This window comes from Rhea americana, unplaced genomic scaffold (genome assembly GCF_003343005.1).
Source record: "Rhea americana isolate MKP2758 unplaced genomic scaffold, rheAme1 scaffold_143, whole genome shotgun sequence".
Classification (NCBI taxonomy): Eukaryota; Metazoa; Chordata; class Aves; order Rheiformes; family Rheidae; genus Rhea; species Rhea americana.
In genome coordinates this window covers 1,811,156-1,833,132 of record NW_028185517.1, presented here as the reverse complement: position 1 = coordinate 1,833,132, position 21,977 = coordinate 1,811,156, and the positions used below count along the sequence as shown (strand labels likewise).

Sequence of the window (21,977 nt, the reverse complement as noted above, 5' to 3'; positions counted from 1 at the left end):
CTTGCGCCAAAAATCGCTGAAAATCGCGGCGGGTGCGCGCCGAGGCTCGCCGTGCCTGCGCGGCRGCGGCGCGCGGTCTCGTCGCTTTCTGGTGGATCTGGCTTTCAGCGCCTTACGGGCTGGCCCGGCGGCGCCGTGTTGGCGTCGCGGGCGCTCCGGGCAGCGCGTGCTTGCTTTTTCAGAATGGATTTAGTCTCACAAATAAATCGTGGCAGAAACAGTTGTGTCCGTTCCAGCCTTTCTCTTCAACAAGCAAGTTTAGGGACAAATGTGACCCGGCGATGTCTCTGTGAGATGAGTCACTCTCGGTATTCCCGGACAATAAGAACCTGCAGCCGTATTGCCTGGAGCTACGAACTGGTGGGTTGTCACAAGCTAAGCAAACCATTTTGCATGGGATGCCTCCAAGGACCACCTCAGAGCTGCAGGAAGKGGTACGAATGATTCAGGAGGTGGCAGCCTGCCGTCTGAGTCAGTGCTGAAGCGATGCGCCTGCATGCCGCCAAACTTACTGTTTTGGGGGACTAAACGTTAACATTGGGCCTTTACGAGTTCTCATCATTAATGGTCCTGGGACATGTTTGAAAGAAGAGCTGAGCTCATTTGTGTTCCTTAATTTGTTCATCCCAAATTCCAGAGGACTTTGTTTCCATCTCCACTGCAGTCCCTTTTCACCACAAGGCTTTAACTCAAACAAGGTTCAACCATAAACACACGTGTATTCATTCTCCTTACCAACCTTTYAATCAGATAGCGTATTCAGCCATTTCCCTCCTCGCTATGCTCCTCTTAGGAGAGAGGGAGGTAAGCGGTGAGCGATTGCCTTGCGTATGTATGTGCAGGGCTCTGGGGATGCTGGTGGAAAGARGTATGATTTTCCTCTGCTAAGAGCTGAACAGGCTTTTTCTTATGTTTTGTGAACCACTCATTAACACACAACGTAGTGATACCCTGTGCTTTCAAAGAAGTCATGCATCTGCAGATGGGCTGGAGCAAGGCTGCAGGCTGTGTGCCGCCCCGGGGCCGTAGGTTCCCCACTGCTGGGTTACTTCTTGAGTGAGGTGGTGAGTCACAGCAGGACATCCAGTGATATGTCAGGGTCGGGCAGCGCACTGACCCCACTGAGCTGTCAGAACAAAGAAGCTTTGTAATGCAAAGGCCAGGGTTTGGTGGCTTGACTGTTGTACACCCCACCTTTCCTCACCCATTTCTGGTCATGCAACCAAAAAGTCCTGCAAAAAGACTTCAGCCAAAGCAGGAGAATCCTACCATTGGACTCCATGGGACAGTGCATGCCTATAAAGTTGTTCCTATGTGCATTCATATCTTTCCAGAACTGACGAACAAATTCATTAAGTATCTTTGAAGTCCTTGGGAACAGATGCTCTGTGCCAGCCATTGTGGTTCATTAAAAAAMCACATTCACGTAACATTAAAGTTATTGCTCTAGCCAACCAGAGACACCAAGGAGTTTACAGGCAAAGCACAAATGTCTTCTTTTGCAGGCTGCATGACAGAAATRGGAGAGGTTTCATATTAAAAATAGATATATTTGGGAGGCTTTTTCAAAACCGCTGTGCTTTGACCTCGTCCTGCTCCAGTTTAAGTCAATAAGATTTTTCCCATTGATTTYAGCAGAAATCACTACAAAATACTCCCCCAGGTGTATTGTGAAAATCTCCCTCTTTAAGAGAGGGTCCATTGCTSTCCATTGCTTGGACAGGTGGCCAAAGCTGGTGGGTTCATGCTTACCTGGAGACCCTGTGAWTAGTGCTCCGAGGGAGATGAGGAAGGATGCTGGCACTGCAAACTGGCTCCWGTGTTTTCTATCAGCACGCTTGCAGCCCGCCTGCGAATCCATCCTTGCCCATGGAGAATTTTCCCATTTGATCCCCACTGTTAATGAGTCACTCGTGTCTTATACCCATGCCAAAGATCTTGGAGGAAGGAACCACACAAGCGTTAACCAGAGAGAAGGCACGCTCAGGTGTTGTATCGGGAAACTCCAGAGCTGCCCAGAATTGGAGCTCTGTGGGCCAGGTTCTCATTTACACTGTATCACTCTACTACGTGTGTTAAAGCGCACCTACTTTAGAGGCTTTATTTCATTACTGCCAAGGTGGAGGCTGCTGTAATGTGTGAACCTGACTGCTGGGAGTGGGGCAAAGGCTGACGTGGCTTTGTAATCTAGAGAGACAGAGGGGCCGCRACTGTTAATTAGTGGGCTGACAGCAGCTCTTGGTGCCTAGAGATGCAGATGGGGGAATTTCCTCTGGCTTTGAGACCTTTCCCTGCACATCTGCTGTGCCCCAGGAGGGATAACAGAGCAATAGCCARAGCCAGGATCCTGCAGCAATCCCAAGCTTTTTCTTGTGGGGATTTTGAAAGCAGGTCTTCCTTGGCCCACCTTGCCACAGCTCCCCAGGGCGTATTAAAGGGTCAGCACAGCATGAGCACCTTCTGCAGCAGCAGAGGCATGTCATCACCGAGCCCGGGAAAGATGTTAACGAGGTCTGAGAACCGTACAGGAAACTCAGCAGGCTCCAGTCTGCCTGTGAATTCAGCTGCTCTGCTGACTCCACTGCAGTGATATTAGCTGCCTCCCTGCACTGGAGATATCAATTTCTTGAGGCCTGGATGGTGAAAGCAAGGTACAAAAAGATTAGTCCCCTGCCAAGGCAGCAGGAAAAGTAGAGAGCAAGGAGAAAAGTCATTAGATATGACATGATTCCTTCTGCCTGGAGTGTTGGCTTACCTGACCTTACTGCATTCAGGGTGGAGAGAAAGCAGCCTGCAGGAGCTAAACTTTAGTCCAGCTTCTTGTAGCAACTGAGGTGGGGGCATTCGTGTTCAGCTAAACCCATACCAGAGTACTCATCACAAAAAGGATCCAAGTGTCAAGAAAGCTCTACRATCCATTTGTCCTGAAGGAAGAGATTAGGATCGGATGAGCTGGAAAAGTCACAAAGCGATTTCACTGCACCTCTTCCTCTCAGATAATGAGTTCTGTGTTTGAAATATCAAAAAGCAGCTTCATTGTTGCATGAAAAGCAAGACCCTACAATGCTTAAGGGCGAGCTTAATAAAGCTGCTTATTAAAATGTAGGCTCTTCTCATCTGAGAGTGGGAAGGCATGGACAGGGCTGGACCGATTCTGCTTTGTCCACTGACTTCGAGTGACCTCTGACAACTGCTTTGGTTGCTGTGAGATCAGAGTGTGGCTCTGCSCTCTGTGTGGAGCTTATTTAAATACCTTCAAAAACAAAATGTGGTGCACTGTGCACTCGCTTATCTGGCCAAGAACACATTACATCCCTTGTAAGTAAAGAAGTATTATTGTTTTCAATCTGAGAGATTAAATGCCTTGTCCAAGGTCACGTGCAAGGGACCTCTGCCAGGCTTTCCTGGGTCCCGGGCTGGCTCTGTAACACCCACTTGCCCGTCCCGGTTTGAGTGCCTGGCCTCCCSCAGACTCCACAGTCAGCACTACCCTGGAATGGGAACGCTGCAGTAGTTCATGCCCTTTTCCCAAGGGGACTGTTAAACTTAGGGGGCACAAACTGGGTTGCCACTCCACGTGAGACTGCAATTCCTCTCCTGTGAAAAGTCACCACGTCGCTTCCAGCTTGGTGTGCACCTTTGCTTTACCCTCTTCTGTACGTGACCTCCAGTTGTGGACACAAGTGCATGAGAACATACCCAGGGCAGCAGTGTTTTCTTCCACGATTAGCGCTCCCTGAATTCACCTCTTGTCCGTACTCGCAGAAAGGCGTGAGACGTGACAGCGTCAGGAAGCGAGGGTGCTGCCGGTCCCCTCAGCGCCAGCGGGAGGAAGATCAGATACAGCACCTTGGGCCCTCGGGCGGAGGCCCCCCCATGGCACATGATTTCCCCCGGGCTCCTGGCAGCACCTGGCCATTGCAAGCTGCGGGTTTCTTTGTCTGAGGGTTATCTCACAGTCTTGCGCTTTATTGCACCCTAGTTCCAGGCGTGAAAGGATTTCCTGCCCTAATAGAAATCGCTCTTCTTCGCAGGGAGAAGGGTGAAATGGCAGGGGACAGGCATGGGGGGTGATGGCAGCAGGGAAGCTGGGGGAAGCCAGCCGCGACAAGTGCTGAAGCAGAACTTTTCAGCTTTGTGGTGGCTTCTTGCCAGATGAGATCACAGCTCCTGCAGAATCTTGTCTCACTTTATTTCCTCAATATCTGACTCGCCTGCTTCCTTAAGAAGCAAGAATTACTAATCTTCACTTGCCTGCTTTGAATTCCCTCTGCATTTCAAGCAGCAGTGCGAAGGGCGGCAGAGSGGGGAGGCTGACAAATGGCAGTGTTTACGGCTTGCAGATGGACTCTCTCTCGGCCTGTTTGGAAAACTAACTGGGGATGGGGTCTGGACTAAGAGAGGCTTTTCCAATTTTCACCCCTGTAAATTCATGCTAAGAATATGAAAAGAGGGGAGGGAGACTTGGGATGCCTCATTTTTTGCGCTCAGCCCTCAGCATCTTAGATTGGTTGGGAGATGTCTGGAAGGAGTTGAGCACCCTCCTCCTGCAGAACGGGTCCTTTCTGAATGCCTGAAGTTAAGCGTCTAAATTCTTCTTAAAGGCACAGACTCGCAGGCTGGTGCACACTTTATAGATGTGCTTCCTGCTTGAACTGTATTGCTCTTTTTAGCAGCAGGCTGGCAAACCGTATCAAAAAAAGGGGATCCTACTGCTTTGCATTTTGGGGGTCAATATAAAGATGGGCAGGCAGCAAACACGCAGCTTTCTACGCCCCAGAGAGAGCGCGAGCGCGAGCTAGGCGCTCGGCCCCAAGCACGTACGTGTGCACGCCGGCTCTGCCCGCGGGAACGCGGGGAGACTGCGCCGGATCGGGAACAACGAGGGTCTGTGCAGCACGGCCGCGAAGCCAGGGCAGCCCGGGGCTGCGGAGCGGAGAGAGGGGCTGTCCAGACAGCAACCCCACGAGGCAGAAATCCTGCCAAGCCTGCTTAGAGGACACCCGGCTGGCCCTCCTCCGCTGGAGAATGGCTCGGTGGGCTGGAAAAGGGAGGGAAAAAAAAAAAAAAGAGAGTGGGATGGCAGAGGAAACGGAGGTATCCCCAAGGGGCCCGTTGCAGAAAGAGCAGTCTTYCTTTTTGGTTTGTCTCTTCCCATGAGTTCAGATCTCAACACAATCAACACAGCACTTTTTATCCACTACAATGCAAATAAATGAGACTGTTGAATGAAATGAAACCCTTTCCCAGAAACAGTGGGATCTGAGCATTTTGCACAGAGCCTCGAGAGCGTATCATGTTCATCTGAGGCGCACAAGCTTGCTGGGTGTCTCCTGTCACTGCTTCCGTGCCTGCCCGCTGCAGTGCAGCGCGCCAGCTATCGAGAGCCGGCCTTAAAGAGCAGGGTCAAACAGGTCCGGAGCGCTCGGGCACAGAAGATGCTCTACAGATCTCCAGCACCATTTGGAGCATCCCTTACAACAGCAGCTGGCTGCCCAGCTACCTCCGAGGTGCACGCACTACAGACACGACTGCTTAGCCCTTAACCAAGCACAAGGCAGCAGCACTCCCCAAAGCCACAGCGACCGTTCTGGCTGAGACGGGTCTCAACAGCACGCTCCTCGTGCTTTGCGCACCGCGCGTCGCGAGCCCGTGCGGGAGGCCGGGTGCACGGGCTTCGCCGGGGAGCAGAAGAACCGACGCCTGGCCTTAGCGATGGAGGACAGAAAGGGAGCCACGAAAGGAAAGCAGCCAGGGCAACACGGGACCGTGCTACAGCAGCTGTGGAGCGGCTCCCGGTCGGTTAGCTGGCCCCGTCCGCGGGACGCCGGCTCTCGTTTCTTTGCCGCCTGTGACTCAAGGAAGAGCAGCGAAGGGCTGGTTGCCGGACGGGGCTGGGGGCAGCAGCTCCCGCAGCGCGGGGAGGCAGCACCCTCTGCTGCTGGCASGCCCGCTTCCGAAGCGGCTCCTTTCCTCCAGACGCCCAAGCACCTCCAGAGAGAAACTTGGGAAGAGCATCCRCAGCAATGCCTCGCTGCACGTCAAAACACTGCCGCGTGTCGGTGGCTTGTCTGCCAGACAAGCTGGTCGTGTCAAAACACTGCTGTTGAGCCCAAAAGCTCAAAGCTCCAGCACACGCGCTGCCACGTGAGCCCACGAAATACGCCCGGGTAAGACGGAAAAGCAAAGCACGAAAGCAAGCGCCTGGAGCCTGTCAAGAGTAGGGTCTACCCAAAAGAACCTGCTTGTCTCCGCGCGCAGGGCTCCTTCCAGCAGCAGTGACGCTGCTCGAGCCAAACGCCGTTCGCCCAGGACCCRACTCTTGCGTGGGCAAGGAGATGCCTGCAGAGAGGAGCCCTGTTCGAGGAAAACGAGGCGCTGTCTGCTCGGCGCGCCACCGGCACAGTTTCTGCGGGCAATTCCTGCCCGCGGAGGAGCCTGTCGGAGGAGAGCGGGCGCGTGCCGCCGCAGGAGCCCGCGGCGGCGCCGCGCTGCTCCGGGACCACGTGCCTCTCTGAGGTGGAATTAACACATCCGCAAACCTGATGGGGAAACAGTGTCCCAGTGCTGTGGCGTGGCTGCCCAGCCCTCTTCAGAGGCTTGGTCCCTTAGCTAATTCGGCGTCACGCTCTAACACGCCTGAGGGCATCACACGCACGCCCCAGCCACGTGCCCGGAGCTCGGGAGGAGGTTTGGGCGCGGAGACCCCCGCGCCGTCCGGAGCTGCGGAAATCCTGTGCTACGCCACCGCCGGGAACGCGCTGAAAGTCCGCCCGCGGCTGCGGCCGAGGACCGGGGCCGCGCCGCGCGGCGTTCAGGGGAACGAGCTTCTGCGAACCAGCGAGGCTGCAGCGAAGGATCACCCGGGTTAAATCCTCCGACACCCCCCGGCCAGGAGAGCGGAGCGAGGCTTTACCTACCGCCCGGGGGCAACGGGGCGCGCTGCCACGCTCCTCCGCGCCTTCCCGCGGCCGCTGCAGCTTTGGCCCCCCTCCCCTTCCCGGAGGGGCCCGCGCCGGCACAGCTCCCTCCGAGCTCGGCTSCACCACCTCCGCTCGCGGACCCTGAGCGGGCTGCGGTCTCACGGAGCAACGGTGCTGACAGAGCTACGGAAACGTAACTCCAGGAGTAAACGTGGCTCAGAGGAGCCTTTCCTAAGGCGCCACCGAACCTGGTGTTTCCAGGACACTGCGCAGTACTGGGAGGTCCCAACCTGTCATCTTCAAAGGGCTGTGGCTGTTCGAAAAGTCCTGCTCTTGTTGGGTGACGCACACAAAAAGGAGAGACAGCCATCASTCAGAGCGAACACTTAGGGCTACGGACTTTGCACTACGGGAAATTCAAGACTGTCTTCTTCGTACAACCCAGGACTTTAAAATTTAAGACACCGACAGAGGAAAAAAACAGAACAACCAACATTCTTTGAAAAAAAATCAAGAGATTGTTAGAAAAATATTTATTATTTATAAATATACTTCTCAATTCATCACAAAACATGAAAGGAATCACAAAAGTTTACTTACGGGAAAATAAGATCTTACAGCTTGATTTATAAAAGTTAGTGAGAAATGAATGACTTCCAGTGTTCGACTTCTGTAAACCATATAAATAACCACACCACTGATTCATAGGAATGCAATGAAGAATCTATTTGTCCTTTAAAAGTATTAGAATTGATACCAGTAATTACTTACGGGAGAAACTGAGTGTATGACGTTATTCCATGGCCTCGCTTTTGCTAAGAAAGGTTAATAGACAAGCTCTCAGCAAGGTGCTTTCACCTTCTATTAATAGCTTTTACAATATAAAAATAGCACTGCTTCCTTGGCCTACAGCCCAGTGGATTTCTACCATCCTTCTTCATCAGCTTTGTTGTAGTTACACCCTTCTCCCCATCTGCAATCTATCTTTTGAAAGTCACAAATTTTATATATTTAAAAATATTTTTCATTTGGCAAATGCTAAATATTAAAGTGTTTAAAAGGAAGTCTGTGGAAAAAAAATACAGTTCTTTCTTAAAAAACCCCTACCCCATACAGGTATGTTCGTTGAAGAAAACACATGTAAAAGCTTTTGCTGGATTTTTATAAAATGTGGAATGAATTTTGGGGGTAACCCACTAGAGATCTCCCAAATGAACCCTATTTTCAGCTGAAAAGAACAGCTGGAAGAAGAAAACAACCATGCTCATTTAAAAGTATAACCAAACCYCTCTAAAATCACTGCTTATTTCCAACAGAGCCAGCCAAGTATTAAAATGTCTGTGTGCAGAAGCAAGAAAATGCCAGTGCCACAGTCATTTGTAAAGTGGAAATAAATTTTGTCAATCATTATAGTATGTTTATTCTCATGTAAGTCTACTTTTCATTAAAAATTGTTCCCTCACACYAAATACAAAAGAACTGGAAAGTAGTTAACATGATTATTTTTGTATAAAGAAGAAAAAYGATGTCTGAATTTATGGACATACCAGACCTAAAACATCTTTCTCCSCACAGCTGTTTCAGCCACTGTGGCGTATTTTGGAACCGGTGTTTGCTAGCACGTGTCTACAAGCCGGAGAGCTATTGCACAGAGCTGGTTCCAGTTAACTCCTCAGACYCCACCGCCATCATACTCGCCCGACAGGCACGTTCTGCACCGCGGAACGTGCAGCACTCCCCTTCTTCCCCATATTTTATGATATTATTTTCCCCTGTGGTTTATTTTCACTCTGGTATTTGTGCTGGTAGTTAAGCCTGACTGCAACTATAAAATAGCGAACTCTAGTTCACGAACACCTGAGACACTGGACAACCAGCCACCCCGGTCATCGCACAAGACCAGCTGAAGCACGCGTTTCTCCTGTGCATCCGAGCGTTTGAAAAAGCTACCCTGCAGTAACCGCCCTGCTCCCCCATGCGAAAGCAAAGCGATGCGCAATTCATCTCAGCCTAGTCAAAAGCAGTAGGCAAAATGCAGCTTTTCCTGACCCGCTGCGGTGGCAGTGGCTGGGGGAACCTGCCAAAAATCACAGCCACTCCCGAGAATTTGGCCTTTTCCTGCTGCATGTAGCCTCAGCAGACCCCGAACAGGGAAGGACTTGAGGCCAACCCCTATCTCCCAGCTGTCCGAAGCAGCTCCTCATCCCACAGACTTTCAGGCCTCCGGGGAGACACCAGACCCCCGAGCCCTGAGGATCCCACTTTCCGCCGGAGCCCGCTGGGCTGTGCAGGGCGCCTTGGACCAGCGCTGCTGAGACCTGCGCACCGCTGGCTGCTGCTGCGTGCGGCCGGGGCGCCATCCCGCRGGCCCCCCGCCCCTGCGCCGCATCCACCCCGGGCACCCGCACAGGGCCCCGTCTGTGAAACACGGCCGGCACGCGCAGGAAGCGAGCAGAAATCCCTCTGGAAGTAGGCTCCTCTGCTGCGCAGAACCCTCTTCACCGGGAGCCAACACCGCRTGCACGCTCCAGCTTCCTGCCGCAGACCTGGCCCTTCCCGGCGCCTTCCCGGGGAGAGTCACTGTCTCTAGCCCCCACTACAGCCTCTCCGCATCTGCGCTGTCCGGGTCTCCCCGCCAAGGGCAGCGCCGTGGCATGCTGCGATAAATTACCCACTGGAGGAGGTCACAGAGCATTGGAGAGCATCACCGAAGCTCAGCGACACCCGACGCGTGACAGCGTTCTGGGAAACGCAAAAACTGGCAGGGCGAGAGCGGGGTTTCTCGGTAGGACTGGATGTCTCCAACCCTCCTTCATTTCAAAACCTCTTACGTTGTCCTAGCTACACCAAGATGCAACGCATCAGTGATGTGTGCCCCAGGGACATGTAGGGGAGAGAAAGCTCCCTCCCCTTACAAGACAGTGTCCTTGAGCTCAAATTCCATCACCACCATCCCCAAACACTATAACTACCTTAATATGTGCTCTGATGAGGTATACATGGATACATTGCAAAGCTGCAGAAATTTTATAAGCCAGTAAATGACACTGCAAGATTCAGTTCTGAGGGCAAAGAAAAAATGGTTCAGAGAATGAGACAGGATCACAGTTAAGGAAAACACCATTCCTCTGTCAGCTAAACCCAGCAACTCCAAACACCGAGCTCCTCCTCCGCAGTCGCTGTGCTGAGGCACACGACGGCTCTGTGAACTGCCATCCTGCTCACCCTGCTGCCATTACTCTAAAAGCCTAGAAAGCAATGTGGTTTCCCTGTGCACCCCCCATGGACCAGCTATCCACTAAGGAAAGCAGCAAACTACTGCTGATAAATCTGTTCTCTGCCTCTGGGCAATTTATAAAGACTCAGGACTGCAGCGAGCTCACAAATCAGCGTCAAAATTTAGGGGCCACATGCCGCAAAAGCGGGCGGGTGTCTGTGCTTCCAGGAGAGCACGGCCGCGGTCAGTGGCCGGCACGCACCAAGGTGGGCTGCTCAGACAAGACTACGGACCCCGGTGCGCAGCACTCTGATAGACAGCGATATTGCTGTCTTCTAACCTGAGAATCTGGGGAAAAAAAAAAAAAAGGTTGGCACTTAATTTAGCAAGTCTCCCCTTGCTCCTGCGAGGTAGCTCAACGTGAGAACCACAAAGCCCTGACAAGGAAACTGAGGCACTTCAAGGTGAGGTAATTTGTCCAAAGTCACAGTCAGAGTCACTAGCWGAGCCAGAAACGCCGCACTGAGCTCTTGGCTCCCGTTTGGCTCCGAACACTGCTCTGAGCCCCTTTCTGGGCTCGACGGTCAGCGGTACCGCAGGCCCACATTGCCCAGGTTAAAGAGTCTGTCAGAGGCAGAGCTGCAGCTGGCTGCAGCGGAACAAGGACAGGGGCAGGGAAATCCAAGCTCGGAGAGCCACGCAGACAAGGGAGCAGGGACACCAGGGAGACTTCACCCAAGCAGAGCTTCGTAATCCACATACCACACCAGCCGGCCAGAGCTGGGGCGGACACCCGAGATAGGCCATTTCCTTGGCTGGTGGCCCACTCTGCTGATCAGGCTGACGATGTCGTGCTTGCCCTTCCCCAAAACCAGGACAAACACCTTCCTGGCCTTGTTGATGAGGGGCAGGCTGAGGCTCATTCTCTGGTGAGGTTTGACAGGGCTTTCTGTTAGCACCACAGYCTGGGCCCCTTCCAAGCCGTTTTCGGAGTCGGGGAAGAGTGAAGCAGTGTGCCCGTCAGCGCCCATCCCCAGCAGCACCAGGTCAAAGCTGGCGTTGGCAACCAAGGCTGTGATCTCCTTGGCATACAGCTCTGTGCCTCCGTCCTCTTCCACACAGAGCCGCTGGTTCAGGTGCACGGGCATGGGGTGGACGTTGAAGTAGGGCACCCTGACGCTCTGGAGGAGGTGGTTGTGCAAGCTGAAGAAGTTGGACTCAGGATTGGTGAGCGGGACGCAGCGTTCATCCACCAGCCAGAYGTGGGTGTGCCTCCACGGGAAGGCGTAGTGGTGCCTTGCCAGCCGCTGGAACAGCACCACTGGGCTTGAGCCTCCCGAGAGGGCCAGGTGGAACTGCCCAGAATGTGCCACAGCTCCGCCGGCTGCCCTCTCAATGTCAGAAGCCAGCTGGGAAATCAGCTCCTCGGACCACGTTGAGACCAGGGGGCTCTGCCGAAATTTGGACTGGATTGTTTTGTAACCGCTCGGCGCTGGCTTGTCAGGGTGCAGTAATTCTACCGGCTCTGCCAGTGCAAATGCCAGCTCCCCTCCAACCATTTCAAAGTCTAAGAGGTGCTGGTTCTCCACACCACCGGGGTAGAGACGCGGTGGCTGGTGGGATATGCTGTCCAGCAGTGGGGTCCAGAACTCCCAGGATGCCAGCAGGTTCTCCGTGGTGATGAAGAAGTCCTTTCTGCCATGGTAAATGTTGGAGATGAGGACAGAATATGCATCTCTCTCTTTCACAGGGTAGTACACATAGTAATCAGACAGCGGTTGTCCAAAAATGTGCAGCTTTGGCTGAACCGCTGCTTCTCTCCAGCTGCTTTCYGGCATGACAGGCTTGAAAAGGTTCCGGCTCACAAGCACCGCAGGAGCGTTGAGTGTGCCATGCCCAATGTAGAAGACGATCTGCTTGGCTTTACACTGGCTGTAGCCTGCATCCCTCAGAGTCTCGCTCTGAGTACAGTAGGCCCGGTTCTTGAAGAGAACACGGACGTAACCCACCCGCTCATCTAGAGCCTTCCCAGAAGTGAGGAGGAAAGGGACCCCTTCCCAACGCAGGCTGTCGCTGTGAATCAGCACACCTGAAACGACACAGTGATCGCAGCTACAGAATAAAACCTGGAGCCTGAACAACGTGCAAACTTGAGGGGATCTAGATCGGCTACTTATCACTCTCTTGCCTTAGATCCCAGAAATCTTGGCATCCACAGGGTCTCTTGCTCCACATTTGGCATTTTCATGGCCAACTAGACTAACTGCTCTGCTCCCTCTCAAGTACCCTGCTGGATTAACCTCCTTTACTTTTGCAAGAAACCAGCTTCTGAGCATGAATATCATTCAGTCAAAACCTTTGATGTTCAGAAAACACAGCATGGCCAGAGGCGAGCATGTGGTCTGTCAGCCACAGAGAGCTCCCAAAGCTTTACCCTTCAGATGCAGAGAGCAACCAGTCTTTGTGAAAAGGCAAGGGAGTTTGCAGGCTACTCCTAAAAATAACGCACAGATCTTAGCAAGAATAATGTGACCTAGCCCTTACGCAGTGCTTCCAGTTGGTGGGATCATTAGTTAACTAACATGACAACATTGTGTTGCTACAGCTCCCGGTTACCATGCTGGTGGATGCCTGGAGACAACCCTGCGTCAGCAGTGAGGTTCAGAGTCACGGAGCTGGTGTCAGAACCAGGGACTCCCATCTCCCGCACTCCTCAGCTCTAGACTACTCCACGCGCCGTGGCCTGGACCAAACTCTCACCTGCAAAGGTTGGTGTTGTGGTGATGTAATCCTGTGCCTTCTGCAGCTCCTCTCGCACTTGGCTGGCGTAGGCCTGATACTGACCCACTACGGCACTGGTTTTCTCCAGGCCCCGCAGGGACTGGAAGGCCTGCAGCTTGCGTTGCAAAACCTCTTCAGTGCTGCTCAGGTTGGCTGGGAGCTCCATGGTCAGGTACATCAGGGCCTCGGTGAGGTGGTTCTGCAGCACGTCACGGATGACACCATACTGCTCATAGAAGCTGGTGCGGCCTGAGGACAAAGAGGAGGTGAGATACTGGTGAAGGCAGCCCTTTTCTCGCACCCCTCTCCTCTGCGTGTGAGATGTCTGTGCCAAGGAGAGTAAAGACAAGAACAAAGCASTTCACCTCTCCTCCCCTCCTGGCTCAACAGTTAATTTGAGCCCATCMAACCTTTTCACCCTCTGCAGAGAGGATCCCCAAATGTCTCTGCTACTACAATAAAGGTTCCCAAGGGACTGCCCGTCCTTCACTGAGCAGGGCGTAGTCCTCCTCCTGGGCARTAACAGGGCCTGAAACCAGCAGGAGTCATCTTCTTGCCTGATACTGATTTGGAGTTCACACACGAGATGACAGTTTTGCTTCCTTTGGCTGCTTGTGCCTTCAGAAGCTTCACTYGGCCACTGGCATCAATATTCAGCTCAAACCTCCCCTAACCAGCGTGGTGCAGGATCCCCGCGTAACCCCCACCCTGCGCTCCTGTGCCACAGATCACAGCCCAGGACTGCAGACCGCAGGTCCCAGGCAGCCCGGGACTCCACCCAGGGCGCAGCTCTGTGCAAAAGTTTGACAGAGCAGAAAGAGCAGGGCGAGAGCAAGGGCCCAGCTCCCTGTAGCTGCAAACCAGGCCTGCAGAACAGCCGGGAGCTGGGCCCGGCAGTTAGCACTGCTCTTCTCCATGCACTGCCTCTTCCCTCTCTGGCTTCCCCGAGTTCAGAAGGCTCTGCCTGAGCCACATTMTTGAAAGACAAAATTTCATGCATAAAACCCTGCTTCTCTCTCCCTGCCTGACTTCTCACTTGGATGGGAAGAAAGGGAGAAGGGCAGTGTACTTATAAAGAAAGTGACTCAGACGCCTTTCCTTAGTCCACCAGCAGCAGGCTGCACACTGCAGACTACATCAAGACCATAGGCTTCCCCTATTGATTGATACATTTATCTCCCTCGCTCTAATCCAAAGGCACATTCATTAATGTAATCAATGCTGCAGACTTGCTGGGAGCCAAGCTGCCAGCTGAAGCTGCACAGGAGAAAAAAGACATCAAATGAAAAATTACAGTTTTTCTGAGAGGGGAGGGTATAGGGCATAGCTGGGGCTACCCACGGASAGTACTGCTCCCTAAGCTCCTTGCAGTGCTTTCTTCCCCTAGGAATGGGCCTGGCTGAGGTCTGGGCTGCCAAGCCAAGGATCGTGCAAAGCTTAATAAAGCTGCATTAATTAATATTGCGTTTGTGGTGGTTGGGGGGTGGGAGGGAAGAGGAAGGTAGAAGAGGAGGTAAAAGGAGTGCAATCCTTATGTTGCAGAACTGAGGGCGCCCGACAACCCAAGAACTGCTGTGGGTGGCAGTCCAGCTTTATGCTGAGCACTGCAGAGCAGCTGCTGCAGCATTGCAGGGAGGGATTGCAGCCGTGTCCTTCAGCAGGAGACCCACGCTAGCAGCTCGGGGTTTGGTTCTTTCTCTCTGCAAGGCTCTTACTACTGAGAGAGAGAAAGAGAGGGAAAGAGAGAGAAGCACAAAGACAGATACAGACTGACCTGGGTACCTGGACTGACACTAACCAGCCAATGTAAGCAGCATTCAGGTAAAAGATGAAAGAACATCTTCCAAAGAATACCACAAGTGTACACTCAGTGGAAGCTTTGCAGCTAACAAGACAGGAATACAAAAGCAACGGAATTGTAACGACAGCCAGACTAGTGCACCGCTGAACTCAGGTGGGTTTAGACTGCATCAAGTCCAAACGCAATGGTCCTTACCAAGACTTGGGCTCTGTCCAAGGAAGCTAGGTGGAATGTCCTAGAGCTCTGCAGCAGAAAAAGGTGGGGGAACCTGCCCCCACTCCCAGCGGAATTGGGATGGGATTTTTTTCCTGTAAGCAGCAACACTACCTGAAAGCTGAGTCAGTTGCTAGCAGGAAGCATTAGACACTCCCTCCCTATTCCATCACTCACTGGGTCCTTTGTGTTTCTGCACCAGCACTGCCTCAAGGACCACTTTCATATAGTTAAGGTACCACCAGTTCTCCTTCTCACCYACTCAGCCTACCTCTGCAAACTTCCTTCACTAACCTTTAGCATCCACAGTCTCCTTCAAAACAACCTCCACTCTTTCCACATGATGCTGGTTCCAAATTGGATCCAGAAACTGCCGGTTCTGGTCTCGAAAGGGCAGGATATGGGCTATAGCCTGTGAAGGGAAAAATCAAAGATTCAACAAAAAGTCACCAGATTTCTACAGCATCTCCACCTCACTGCCCCCATCCAGCACTGGGATGTGTCCAGCTCTGGAGTGCCAGCAGACATGCTGCACAGTGGAGAGCAGAGCAAGTGACAGGAGAGAAAACCAGCAAGAGAGCCTATGGTGAAGCCCAGTAGGGTCTCCAACGCTCATGGAGAACAAACATKAAAGGTCTTGCTGAAGCATTTTGAGATTTCTGGTGCAAAAGGCTGAAATGCAAACCGCAAGGCACTCAGTTTATGTCCATCAGAAGACAAARGGCTGAGTCAGACTGTGCTGGGACAAGCATACAGTTCCAAAGCACAGAGAAATATCAAAACAGATGCTTACACCACTAAAGACATCCGCTGTTGCTGGGGGGGGGGAAAGAAAGAAGAAGAAGAAATCCCCCCCTTTTAGCAGAGATGCTCTCCTTGTAGCTGGACGTGCACCTTTCTGAGCAAAACTTGGACGTGGTGTCACGGCTGGAACAGGCTGCTTTCAAAATGTGATGTCACATTTGTCCAAAACAAGGGTGCCATGYCCTTGAATGTGTTCCCTCTGGGACATTGCAGATACACGTCCTAAGCTCTCTCTGCAGCAGCCAGTCCTCCATGCCCCGAGTGGAGAACATGGCAGGAGGAAACCCTCTCCTAAGCATCCTACAAAACTCAGCTCCATATCATACCAAAATTACCTCCCGTCAGCTCCACATCACACCAAAATTAAAAGCTGCTTCTAGAAGACATTGCTAACAGAGAGGTCTGTGTGGAATGAGATGGCAGGACTGTAAGGGAGAAAGGGGGTTGCTTATTCAGTGAAATCAAAGCCCTGACCTTGGCTAAAAGATCAGATGAATTCTGCATCTGTCCCTCATGCATGCGCACAGCTCTCCCCTACACCCTGGCTTCCCTCAGAGAGGGGACCTTCGTCACACCAACGGGAGAAGGTCCTGCCTTGGTCTACACATTCCTTCCCCTCTGTAAGAGGACGGAGAGCAGCACACTGCAGGGCAGGAATGACAGCTTCACTGCAAGGTCATGCAGCCTCAGCTGGGACTAATGGTCCGGATACACACGACAGAAAAAGGAGGCTTGGAAGCACACTTGGAGCAGCTCTGCCTGGATGAAGGATGGGATGCAGACACTCTCAGAGACCAGAGGAGGCTGAAGGCTACAAACAGCCTGAGCAAATGATAAGGGAGTACAGAGCACTTCTTAAAGAGGAATTCACTTAGCCTTCAAACCCTGCAGCCAGGCAGGAACCATGCTTGTCTGCAGGCTGGGAAAACGTGGGCAGGGAGCACCTTCACTCCCAAACCAGGGTTATTTAACCTGATTCCCATCTCTGGGCCAAGCTTATTCACTGTTTTAAGAAAATTCTCTCTTGGCTGCCAACACTTTCACATAGGAGAAAAGCCAACTGAYTGGCTGCAGCTAACATATCTGGAGGTCCAACTCTCTCATTAGATGCAAARCTGATGTCCAGCACTCTTCCAGCCACTAAGTCCTTCAGCCTGGCAGGGGACTGCACATTGCAAGGTGCTTACCTGCTTGCCAAGGTAGTGGTCTACCCGGTACATCTCTTCTTCCTTGAAGAAGCTCGTCAGCTCTGCAGCCAGCTGCTGGGCTGACTCCAGATTGTGACCAAAAGGTTTCTCCAGCACTATACGCAGCCACGCTCCCGGAGGTGGCCGGCAGCTGCTGTTGATGTGGCGGGCAATCTCTGTGTAGGCAAATGGTGGTACTGAGAAGTAGAAAATTCTTCCAGCCTCCTTCAGCCCCTCCTGGTGAAGAAGCATCTCAATCTCTCTGTTGAGCACAGTGTAGTTTTCAGCAGTCTTCAGCTGGTGGTATTGGCTCAGCTTCAGAAACTGGTCCTTGAGCACAGCACACCTGTTGGGAGACTCATCTTGGGGGCAGGACAGCTTCTTCAGCACATCGAACATCAGCCTCTGCCCTGGCTCCAGAGCTGTCAGGGCAGCCCCATGAAAAGTGAAGCTGTGGCCACTGCTCACTTGGTCCAGGTAAAGCTGGAACAGACCCTGCCACAAGTACTTCTTGGCCAAATCCCCTGTGGCTCCCAGCAAGACCACAGAGATGTGGCCCTGGGACACCTCAGCCGGTGATGGCAAGGCTCCCAGGAACAACACTGTATGCAGGACTGTTCCCAGCATCTTTGGACGGAGGAAATGGACCCAGAAACACTAGCAGAGAGAATTGAAAAGGAAAATCTATCAGTCCATGTTATAACACCACAAAATACAAAATAAGCTACCTGCTCTCCTATGGCAGCAGAGCCAAGAATTTCTGCTTGGATCCTTTTCCCAACAGTCTCTCCTCCCTGCTATGATCTGAACAGTGGTAGCAATTGGAGCTCTTGAAAAGACTGCAGYCTCCTTGTGCAAACCAGAGTGTAAGACAGCATGTGTTTCTAAGGTCTTTCAGTAGCACGAGCATTATTCCTGTGGCTAGGTTAATGAGGGGGCATCAACGCCTTTAGACTGTGAAACTGAAATCTGTTTTAATGCAAATTGCAGAGCTGCCTACAAACGAACATATGTACCTCTAAATTCAGGCTGCTGCTTTCAATAACCTCCTGCTTGGGACTTCGCTCCATGCTCTCTTGGCGTTGTTTCATGTCAATATTGTCACAACAGCTCAAAGATAAGCATTAGTAGYTCCGGTTTGCAGGATCTTCTTTAAYATGCTGCACATTAATGACTTGCGTGCACCTCCAGTCCCATGAATGGAGCTGAACTGGACTCTGACAAGCTACTGGGAGCCAAATAAATAAAACAACACAGGGGAAGAGGACTTTTAGTCCTCAAAATCAAGCCTAGACATAAGCCAGCCTCAGTGCTGTCTCGCGAGGGTGGTGCATGCGGCTAGGAGACGATGTGGGTTTGTGCTCTACCCACCGCAACTTCCCATCGCTACAGCGGGGATGGCAGCACCCGTTCCGGCCTTCGCCACTCCGCGGCCGTCCAGATCACTGCAGCCACTAACAGCCGGTCTCCCTCACCAAACCCCCCCCCCGCTTATTCCTTTTTATTCTTGTTTCTTAATCCAAAAGGAAGTTGTTTTTAAGAAAAATGACATACCTAGTTCTTAGTACTCAGAAACACAGCAATGATTTCAGACCTCAAATGAGAAAATCCAAAACAAGAAGTTAATAATTCCCTGTTACTGTTCTCAGTACAACAAGTATTACTTCAGAAGCTCTTACATCAGATATCTCATTCTCTTCGTTTTGTCTTCTGGAATTGCATTTAGTTGGAGCATAATTATCACAGTACATTTAAGATAATTAACATCTTTAAAACTGCTTGGATCTATGATAGATTTAGACCTTTATCTGTATAGGAAAATATTSCCATAGACCATGGATGCAGGTCAATCACTTTTGGACAGCAAGAGGAAAAGGTTGTATCGGGATATGGCTCCTTTATAGCGGGGCAACTGCAGCCGCCCKAGGCTTTGCACTGGCGTGATTACAGCACTGTAAAGTGGCAGTTTTCACCACACTTCAACTGAGAAATGGATCCTGGGTAAGAGAAAGGTTGTAAGCATCCAAGTGTCCCTCTGCGGGCACASGGAAGACAAAACGGTGTCTCCTCAGACTCACACATTCACTGTCAGGTAGAAAATGCATCATTGGCTCCATTGCTCCACAGTTACAGCTGCACATATGACCCAGGAACAGAAGCCATCAGCTTCCTCCTGCCTGGACCTACTTAGGAGTCACTTTTCTAGCCTGGAACAAAAGACCTGGTCCTTGCTCCCCTTGAATGAGAGGGAGATGAACCGGAGATGCTGTCCTCGTTCTCATGGTTCTTCCCTTGGAAAGCTCCTAGRAAAATCACCACTCCATCACTAAACCAACACAGGATACAGATAACTAAACCAACAGAAGGAACTGAAAATCTCTCCCTACCCTCAGCTTGAGCTGATCCAATTAAATCTTGTGTTTCTCTCTCCAGCAGACTCACCTGWGTAATACAGGAGCTTTGCAGAGCCTGCAGTGGCAAAAGTAACTGGAAACTTGTCTTCTTCACAGCCTCTCCTGAGCGCAGAGCTCTCTTCTGTGACAAACGGACTGACCAGCAACCTCTCCAGTCAACAGTCAGGCAAACAAGAGGCTGAAAACAAGATAAGGCAGCTTGTCCCCTTTCTGGTAAACAGGAGGAAACACCAAAGCTGAACCTCCCATTTCCAGCAGAGAAAAAATGAGCATTCCTGTGCCAGCCACAGCCCAGCACGCCTCAGCTCTCAGCCCACTCGTGCTCCCAGTGCAAAGTCTTCYGGCTGCCGTTTGCGAGCAAGCTGGGTGAGAGCAGGGAAGAGCAGTCATTTTTTCACTCGTGAAAAGAAGGAGAGAGGCATTAAAATCTTTGCTTCTAGGAAATGCAAAAACATAGGCATGTGCAGCAACTCCCTTTCCCAAAGCACCTTCCTGACAAACTCCTCTGCTTTGCTCAAGCACCCCAGGTCCATGCTGAAGGTCTGCAATAGAGACCACGGTTTGGTTTGGTTTTCCTTTCCCCACTATGGGAATATAATGCAGATGACAAAGTTACATAGTGAGGTAAAATAATATTTACATTTCCTTAAGCAATCTTTCTTCCAGGAACCCAAGGGTTTCAATGCACTGCCATCAGCACCTCGGGAGGCTGCAGCCACTGCCACGCTGTACAGAGATCTCAGCTGAGGAGCAGGTAGGGAAAGGGAAGCATATGGGTGGGTCTTCTTTTTTACATTTACCCAAGGAAGGTAATGAATTAGCCAAGTAATTTCCTGGCAGATTCAGCTACACAGTCATATGCATTTACAAGCCAATGGAAATCCAGTTTCACAACACTCACAAATTGCAAAATACCGTGCTACACTGCCCAAATTAAGCATACGAAGGACAGTGTTTACTGCTTTCAGATTATCAGCTGATTATTTCACTAATTATCAGCTGATCAGCAGTATTCTCATAAAAAATAATAATATTTTAAAATCCYGCAACCAGACAGAGTAAAATTGCTCAGTCAGGCTTCAGGGAAAAGACTCCTGAGGCAGATCTGTACAAAACGTGAGAGCTTAACCCGGCAGCAAGCGTGCGCCAGGGCAATGCCCTGCGCRGCCGCGGGAGCTGCGCTTCGACCAGCGCTCGCTGCTCACCCCGCGAGTCCCCCCGCTACACGCAAAGCGGCGAGCGATGGGGCAGAGGGTTTTGTTAGCTTTGCATCCCTGCTGAACAGCAGCTAACGGACACACAGCCAAACGCAGCGCGGCCTGGGGCTCCTACACGGCCGTGCAGCTGAAGGGTTATCAGGAGACTCAGAATCAGGAAGAAACCATACGTAAGCTGCGTCTTCCCATCACAGGCACCAGAACTGTGGCAATGGCAYCTCTGCAGTGTTTGTACCTTGCTATTACAGCCAGCCTGCGCCAGCGGAGACCCAGATCACTCAGCATCCACCTTCCCCAGCCTCACTCTCCTCGGGCGACGTCCTTGTGAATCCCTGAGCGTGGAAGAGGCAGACGGGATGTGACAAACGTCCCAGACTGTGCACAGAGGTAAAGAGCATCAGTGTAAGGTGAGCAGACATGAGAAAAGTTTACCTGTGTAAATGTGTAAGAGGTAGCAGAAGATCGGGCTACAAATACAGAGAATGTTGGGAAAACATGTTTGATCACAGTGGGAATCTCAGGAAAACATGTTTTGCACGAGAGGAAGACAGGTCTGGGTTCGGTTTGCAACGGACGTGCGCGGAGCTGTAGCTAAATGACCGTTCCCTTTGCATCTCAAGGCATCGCCAAGTCAAGCACCCCCAAAAACGCCACAGCCCCCTCCGTGCGAGCCCGCTGCCGACCAAGCTCCCTGCCGCTGGCGACGTTTGGAGCCGCAAAGCGCCCGCCGGCTTGCGCGCAGCCCGGGGCCGGAGGAGCCCGGCCTGGCACCGCCGGGCTCCTGCCGCCCTGGGGACACTGGGGCCCCCGGAGCAGGGCGCCGAGGCCAGCGCCTCGCGCAGGCCCTCCAGCTGCCCGGCCCCTTCCCCGGCCCGCGGCAGGGAGCCCGCTGCCAGCCAGGGCACGGCGCTGCCGGGCGATGCAAAGCGAGGCACTGCCAGGCAGCGCAGGGCAGGCCACGGCACGGCACGGCACGGCACGGCATGGCACTGCAAAGCAAGGCTCTGCAAGCAAGGCACGGCAAGCGAAGGCACTGCAATGCAATGCAAAGCAAGGCTCTGCAAGGCACTGCCAAGCAATGCAAGGCAGGACAGGAAAGGCACTGCAAAGACAGGCAGACCAGGCAAGACAGGTAAGACAAGGCGAGGCAAGGTGCTGGAAAGCAATGCAAGGCAAACCAAGGCGCTGCAATGCTACGCAAAGCAAGGCAAGGCAGTGCAATGCAAGGCAGGCCAAGGCAGTGCAATGCAAGGCATGCCAAGGCAGTGCAATGCAAGGCAAGAGAAGGCAGTGCAATGCAAGGCACGCCAAGGCAGTGCAATGCAAGGCAGGCCAGGGCAGTGCAATGCAAGGCACGCCAAGGCAGTGCAATGCAAGGCAGGCCAAGGCAGTGCAATGCAAGGCAAGAGAAGGCAGTGCA

General features: G+C 52.3%; 2 protein-coding genes across 6 annotated transcripts in view; one reads left to right on the top strand and one right to left on the bottom strand.

Moving 5' to 3' along the window:
• ENO1 (enolase 1) overlaps positions 1-21,977 on the top strand; it is a 273,184-nt gene that overhangs the window by 151,317 nt on the left and 99,890 nt on the right. The gene's annotated exons all lie outside the window — the stretch shown is intronic.
• Positions 2,844-20,993, bottom strand: H6PD (hexose-6-phosphate dehydrogenase/glucose 1-dehydrogenase). 4 transcript variants are annotated; one of them, XR_014895076.1, is made up of 7 exons: positions 20,793-20,993; positions 19,369-19,518; positions 16,927-17,583; positions 15,230-15,347; positions 12,901-13,170; positions 7,695-12,229; positions 2,844-2,924 (listed from the first exon to the last, which is right to left on the bottom strand). XR_014895076.1 is itself a non-coding variant. In XM_085298982.1 (6 exons), exons 3-6 carry the CDS (start codon positions 17,551-17,553, stop codon positions 10,872-10,874), a joined length of 2,373 nt encoding a protein of 790 aa, XP_085155108.1. In that variant the 5' UTR covers positions 17,554-17,583; positions 19,369-19,518; positions 20,793-20,993; the 3' UTR covers positions 7,481-10,871. The 4 variants fall into 4 exon arrangements, 2 of the variants coding, with proteins under 2 accessions (XP_085155108.1, XP_085155109.1); XR_014895077.1 differs by having other exon boundaries at positions 2,897-2,952; XM_085298982.1 differs by lacking the exon at positions 2,844-2,924 and having other exon boundaries at positions 7,481-12,229.